This window comes from Callospermophilus lateralis, chromosome Y (genome assembly GCF_048772815.1).
Source record: "Callospermophilus lateralis isolate mCalLat2 chromosome Y, mCalLat2.hap1, whole genome shotgun sequence".
NCBI lineage: Eukaryota > Metazoa > Chordata > Mammalia > Rodentia > Sciuridae > Callospermophilus > Callospermophilus lateralis.
The window spans coordinates 11,020,938-11,028,378 of NC_135326.1; the positions used below are offsets into that span (position 1 = coordinate 11,020,938).

The window sequence follows — 7,441 nt, forward strand, 5'->3', positions numbered from 1 at the left end:
CTCCCTTTCTCCTTTCCTCCCCCCCTCCCTTCCTCCTTTCCTCCCTCCCTCCCTTCCTTCCTCCTTTCCTCCCTCCCTCCCTCCCTCCCTCCCTCCCTCCCTACCTCCTTTCCTCCCTCCCTCCCTCCCTTCCTCCTTTTCTCCCTCCCTCCCCAGCCATAACTTGTGATCCTCCTGCTTCAGCCTCCCACATATCTGGAATGACAGGTCTGTGCCACTGTCCCTGGCAAGTAGAACACTTTTGAAAGCATTTGTTTTCTATTTGTGAATATTATACCTGAGGGGAAAGAATAATCACTTAACACTTCCTTCTGTTTGGTCCAAATAACTGCCTTAAAGGGAATAAGGAGGTTGTTTATAGATCCAAAGGATATGGAATCCTGGGCTTCATCAATAGAGCATAATGCTCCCTTTGCTGATAGTCCATGATGTAGAGTCACCCCAGTCGTGTAGTCACATAAACACACCAGGTAATAATGATGTAGGGAGGAAGGAGAAAAGGCACTGAAGATAGCCAGAAACAGTTTTATCTGGCTGCAGCCAGTCTTGGCATTGATTTTGCTGTAATCAATCAATCAATCCCCTGAACCCTGAGTTCAGGTGGTTTTAGAATTTTATACCAAGCATGTAAGGGAAGGGGCTCAGAAGTTTACATTGTAATACCGAGACCCTCAAATAACTCTCAGACCACACAGTCTCATTCCAGTTAAGCCTTTATTGCTAGCTGGGGGCAGACACTCTGCTCTCAAAAGAATGAGATGGTCAGACTGATGCCCCTGCCTTCAGTTGGCTCCATATTTAAGCAAAAAATCCCACAAAAGGGACGTTTGGGGGTTCAGGCAATGCAAGCAAGCCTGAAAGTTGTGGTCAGTTAATCTCCACTTGGCAACATAGGTCACTCTGTGTTCTTGGGAGATTTTCATGAACAAAAGAATACAAACTGCCCCAGTTATGTCCTTTTTGAGTGTCATTGCTGATTTCACAAAATGGAGCTACATAGTCAAGTTGTGACATCACACACATAAAAGCAGCTTTTTCTTTCACTGTTCTGGCCAACTTAACCCTTCAAGGACAGCACCTGAGAAGGGGAGAGCTTCTTCTCCCCTTTCTTTCTTCCCCCACCAGCTGTTACCATGGAGCCCAGTTGGTAACTTCTCTGTGAAATCCAGCTCAAGGCCAGAGGCCTTGTTTGCACAATTCTACAAACTACTATACTGGATACAAGTGTGTAAAACTAGTAAGGGGAGTTTGAGTCCAGCACTTGGAGTGCTAATTTATCCCAGACTAGAGCTCTGCCAAGTAAAACAGGGCAACACAAAAATAGGAAGTTATCTACACTGAACTTTTTTGTGGAGACTCTTCTGTTGACAGTTATAAAATTAGCCATGGTGAAGATTTCTGGAGAAACCCAGTTAACATTTTCTGTGAAAAAAAGGGGATGCCACTACAATAATGTCTGATTCATTTACTGTCCTTCATCCCCAGCTGTTTTCAATATGATTTTCAGAAAGAATCTGGCTATGTTGCCCAGACTGGCCTGAAAGTTGTGCTCCTCCTGCCTCAGCTTCCCAAGGGATTAAAAGCATTGACAACCCCAGCTACAGAAAATAGTTCATTTTAACCCAAATATTAATGACCATACTAAGGAACATGGATTAAAGTTACCCTGAATCGTGTGTGTCCCTCCCTGGAAGAGATTACATCATTTCTTTTTTTCTTCTTCTTCTTTATTTTCTTTCTTTCTTTCTTTCTTTCTTTCTTTCTTTCTTTCTTTCTTTCTTTCCTTCTTTCATATACCAGGGAGCAAACCCAGGGCCACTTAAACACTGAGCCACATCCCCAGCCCTTTTTACATTGTATTCTCAGATATGATCTCACTGAGTTCCTTATGGTCTCACTAAGTTGCTGAGGCTGGCTTTGAATTTAGCAATCCTACTTTAGCCTCTCAAACTGCTGTGATTAGAGTTGTGTGCCTCTGTGCCTGGCCTATATGAACTTTTATAAAAGAAACTTGTGTATCACTACATTAACCAATTGCATTGATAGGAACATCAGATTGGTGGGGTACAGAAAAAAAAAGAAAGAAAATTTCTTCTCCATGTCTGTTATTGAATTCTGTGCTTTGGTAGATTTTGGAGACTAGGCATCTGGTAAGGTTAGTGATATATTCTGAGAAGTTTTGAGAATTGTGATATGATACAGAAATCAAGATAATTGGCTATGAAAGGACTTAAGGTAGCCCAAGATAATTTTTGCTCTCCATACAGAACCCTGCCTTTCCACCCTCATGGTGGTCTAGTTAGCCAAGTACTCTGAAGGTTGTTTGATGTAGATTCAACTGTATAGAGAACTTGAGTTCACAGCTGTAAAAATCTTCTGTTTCTCCTTTTATCTTCCTTAGGTGTAGACACCATGTCAGATTTCTTGGGCAGAGGGTCCCATGTCCTCAGTCACTATCCTCTCCTGGAGCTGCCACAAAGTGCCCACAGGTGCCCTGTGCCCTGCAGGGTGAACAGAACTTCAGGCCCTAAGTCAGCTCCTCCTAGAGGACAGCCTGAGGTGTGGGGTGCAGCCTCTCAGGGAAGCAACTGGGAGCTCTGGGCTGAGGAATCTCCTGGAACAGGCCTCATCTAGACAGCTACTTACTTGGGACCTTGTTTTCCCAAAGCTCTGTTATCATTCCTTGGAGACAGGTGGACAGTCAGCCTGTGGATGCTGGTGCTGAGGGGCCAAGTCACCAGTGACTCCTGCCCTTTCAGTCTCTCACAGTGTGAAGCAGTGAAACCTCTCCCAGAGCATAAGGACCACCCACCCCAGTGCAGAGCTGTGCAAACCTGAAAAAGCCTCCTAGAGTGGAGTAATGCTCCAGGTCTCTTGGAGGGTGATCCTGGAGGCTTTCAGTGAGCAAGACCAGGAGGGAGCATGTCCCAGCTGTCAGGGACCTTCCCTGCCCCTTGAGCCTGACACATGTGTGCTCCCTCAGCACCAAAGCTTTCTGTGAGTCACTTGAAATGATGTGCTCACTTATCTGAGGCCCAGGTTTATTTATTCAGAGCCAAATGGGATGGACTATTATTAAAGAGGCTAGAAAGAAGAATGAGCTTAATCTCTACTTAACACATTGTGACAACCTGTGTGAAAGGTTGTCTAAATGTTGTCTATAAAGGAATCTCCTCAGTGACCCCATGCCTAGAGGGTGTGGGTCGGGGCTGGTTCTAGGCATTTTTTTAAGTTGGAACAATAGACTTGCAGAGGAAACAAGACATCAGTAAGTACCATGTTGTCTATATTAACCTTGTAGGTACAGGGAGCCACTGTAGTTGGCAGAATCTCTCTCAAATGCTTAGTTTCATGATTCCTGCAATTTCCTAGGTATCACCTTTCTTTTCTAAAGATAAGAACTATCAGAAGTGCTTATGTTAGCTCTGTACCACACAGGATGTTTCTAGGACATGTAATAGAGGTGAAACCAACAAAGAAGTTAGGAGTGATGTGGGAACCTATCTTACTTCCTGTGAACTCACCAAAGAAAGAGTATAAAACACTCTGATGTTTATCTTCTGAAGAGCCAATTTCTAGTGTTGGAGTGGGTGTAAGAAATTGAGTGCAGGGCTGGGGATGTGGCTCAAGCTGTAGCGCGCTCGCCTGTTATGCGTGCGGCCCGGGTTCAATCCTCAGCACCACATACAAACAAAGATGTTGTGTTCTCCAAAGACTAAAAAAATAAATTAATATTATAAAATCTCTCTCTCTCTCTCTCTCTCTCTCTCTCTCTCTCTCTCACTCTCTCTCTCTCTTTTTCATAGTTCAGGACATCTGTTATTCTAGATTAGTTACTTTAAAAAAAAAAAAAGAAATTGAGTGCAGTAAAGATTTGATGGACCAAATTGTGGAATTAATCGAGAGGCCAGAGAATCATGTGAACATCATTCATGTTGCGTATAGATTTCTCATGCTGTCAATCTCTCCTGGCCTCCACTATACATTTGGTGGGATATTTTAGATCTCAGTGACCTTGGTGGATGTGGCTGTGAACTTCACCCAGGAGGAGTGGGCTTTTCTGGATGCTTCTCAGAAGAACCTTTACAGAGATGTGATGCTGGAAGTCCTCAGAAACCTGGCTTCTATAGGTAATAATGATGTTTTTAAAATTAATCATATAGAGAATTCATGCTTAATTTGGTCATTTATGTAGAAGATGAAAAGGGAATCAGTTGGTGAATTATTGCAGCATAAATGGCACCTACGATTTGGCAAAGCATTTCTAGCTCCTAAATATTTATAAAGATTGTTCTGTTCTCTCATTTTAGGAAACAAGTGGGAAGACAAAACCACTGAAGATCAAATTGAAAACTCTGGGAGTAATGTAAGGTAACTGTACTCACAAGAGGAATTTGTGAGAGAATCTGAAAACTGTTATATAAGTTTTAAAGCGAACCAACTGAAGAAGTATGCATAATTTGAAATGTATTTATTCTTTTAATATTTTTTACCAGAAATATATACTTAGCTGTAACAGGTATTCAGTTTTTTCAAAGTATTTGACCTGCAAAAAGTACTATGAAATTGCATATGTGAATATCACTATTTGGATAATAGCCATAGAGAAGCTGTGTTGCAAAGGATTGTTTCCTTTCAATCTATTTTCAGGCAAGTTGAACAAGTCAGAAAACCTAGCCTTTATGTGATGTTGGCAGTAATGTAAGGACCTATAAATAAATAGAACATTGTGAATGAATCAGGCACCAATTATATGCTGGTCACTTCTTCTTCAAAGAAGTCATATGGTAAATTTCAAAGGCACAAAATAGTGTGGGGAAACCTTCAAATTGATTCCAATTCTTAATTGAACAAAGAAAAATTGTAATAGAGTAAATCCATGTGTGCAAAGACTTCATATGTTCTTTATTCCTTCATAGGCAGATCACATCTCACTCTGGACACAAATACTTCAAGCATGAGGAATGTTCAGAGAAGCCATATGAATTTAAACAATACAGGAAATCTCTGGTTTCTCTCAAAAGTGTTCACACACAAATGTTTTTACAAACTGGAGATGGACCTTATGAAAGTACAGTATGTGGGAAAGTCATCAGTTGTTCCAGTGGCATTCAAAGACACGAAAAAACTCATACTGAGTGGCAACTCAATGAATGTCAACAATGTGGTGAAGCATTTTCTTCTCTCTCAGGTGTTCAAAAAGACATGAGAACACACAGTAGAGGTAAAACTTTGAAGAGTAATGTATTTGGGAAAGCCTTTCATTTTTCTTCTTTAGTTAGAAGACATGAAAGTACTCATTCTGGAGAGAAACTCCGTGAATGTAAACATTGTGTTCAAACCTTCTTTTCACTTGAAAGTCTTCAAACTCACATGATCAGGCACACTGGGCATGCACATTTTAAATGTAAGATATGTGGAAAAGACTTTGCTTACCCCAGTTTATTTAGAATACATCAGAGAACGCATAGTGGAGAGAAGCCCTATGAATGTAAGCAGTGTGACAAAGCCTTTGCTAGATCCAGTGACCTTCAGATTTATGGAAGAATGCATACTGGAGAGAAGGCCTATGAGTGTAAGCAGTGTGGAAAAGCCTTCACTCAGGCTTCTGGCCTTCAGTCACATGAAAAAAATCATACTAGAGAAAAACCCTATGAATGTCATCAGTGTGGCAAAGCCTTTGCTAGATCCAGTGACCTTCACAGACATGAAAAAATACATACTGGAGAGAAGCCCTACGAATGTAAGCAGTGCGGCAAAGCCTTTGCTAGATCCAGTTACCTCCAGATTCATGGAAGAACACATACTAGAGAGAAACCCTATGAATGTAAGCAATGTGGCAAAGCCTTTGCTAGATCCACTGACCTTCAAACACATGGAAGAACACATACTGGAGAAAAGCCCTATGAATGTAAGCAGTGCGGCAAAGCTTTTGCTACATCCACTGTCCTTCACAGACATGAACGAACACATACTGGAGAGAAGCCCTATGAATGTAAGGAGTGTGGCAAAGCCTTTGCTATGTCCACTAACCTTCAGATTCATGCAAGAGTGCATACTGGAGAAAAGCCCTATGAATGTAAGCAGTGCGGCAAAGCTTTTGCTAGATCCACTTTCCTTCACAGACATGAAAGAACACATATTGGAGAGAAACCCTATGAATGTAAGGAGTGTGGCAAAGCCTTTGCTGTGTCCACTAACCTTCAGATTCATGCAAGAGTACATACTGGAGAGAAGCCCTATGATTGTAAGCAGTGTGGAAAAGCCTTTGCTACATCCAGTTACCTTCACTCACATGAAAAAACTCATACTGGAGAGAAGCCCTATGATTGTAAGCAGTGTGGAAAAGCCTTTGCTACATCCAGTTACCTTCACAGACATGGAAGAACACATATTGGAGAGAAGCCCTATGAATGTAAGCAGTGTGGCAAAGCCTTTGCTAGGTCTGCTAACCTTCATAGACATGGAAGGAAACATACTGGAGAGAAGAATGTGGAGGATTGGATATATCCTGTCAGTGTAAGTATGAGTGTATGAGTGTAAGGAGTGTGGAAAAGCCTTCACTCAGTCCTCTGGCCTTCACTCACATAAAAAATTTCATACTGGATAGAAGCCTTATGAGTGTACGCTTTGTGGCAAAGCCTTTGCTAGTTCCAGTGACCTTCAAAGACATGGAAGAACACATATTGGAGAGAAGCTCTATGGTTGTAAATAATGTGTAAAAGCCTTTGTTACATCTTCTCAGCTTCACTTACATGAAGGAAGCCATAGTGGAGAGAAATCATACTCATGAAAACAATTGGCAAAGTCTTCTGTTAATAATGTTTCACTCATTAACATGTAGTAAGTTTTCTGGAGAAAAATTCTCTTGAATGTGAAATGTGGTAAATCAATATTTCTTGTCAAATTCAAAAAGAATAAAGTGCTCACATGTCTGAATCATTCAATCAATAAATGTACCTATCTATCTATTTATCTATTTTTCTGTCTATAAATTGTACTGGGGATTCAGTCTGAGGATCCTCTATCACTGAACCATATCCCTTTTACTTTTTTTTTTAAAGAGAGAGGGGGAGAGAGAGAGAATTTTTTTTTAATATTTATTTTTTAGTTTTTTCGGCGGACACAACATCTTTGTATGTGGCGCTGAGGATCGAACCCGGGCTGCACGCATGCCAGGCGAGCACCCTACTGCTTGAGCCACATCCCCAGCACCCCCTTTTACTTTTTATTTGAGTCAGGGACTTGTGGAGTTCCTTGGTGTCTTCCTAAGTTGCTGAGTCTAGCTTCACATTTGTGATTCTTCTGCCTGAGCTCCCCAAGACTCTGGGATTAAGGGCATACATGACCACATCTAACTGAATAATGCTTTAAATGTAAAAAATTTAGAAAATCATTCCATTTTCCCTGCTGCCTTCATAGCCATTTTACTCACACTGGG

The 7,441-nt window shown here is 41.3% G+C and overlaps 1 protein-coding gene across 2 annotated transcripts; it reads left to right on the forward strand.

Annotated features, from left to right (window-relative positions):
* Positions 1–758: 758 nt before the first annotated feature.
* Positions 759–6,676, forward strand: LOC143639807 (uncharacterized). 2 transcript variants are annotated; one of them, XM_077107869.1, is made up of 5 exons: positions 759–785; positions 2,915–2,924; positions 4,011–4,130; positions 4,311–4,366; positions 5,620–6,613. In XM_077107869.1, the coding sequence occupies exons 1-5, from the start codon at positions 759–761 to the stop codon at positions 6,535–6,537; spliced, it is 1,131 nt and encodes a 376-aa protein (XP_076963984.1). In that variant the 3' UTR covers positions 6,538–6,613. The 2 variants fall into 2 exon arrangements, with proteins under 2 accessions (XP_076963984.1, XP_076963983.1); XM_077107868.1 differs by lacking the exons at positions 759–785; positions 2,915–2,924; positions 4,011–4,130; positions 4,311–4,366 and having other exon boundaries at positions 5,299–6,491; positions 6,532–6,676.
* The last annotated feature ends 765 nt before the right edge of the window (positions 6,677–7,441 follow it).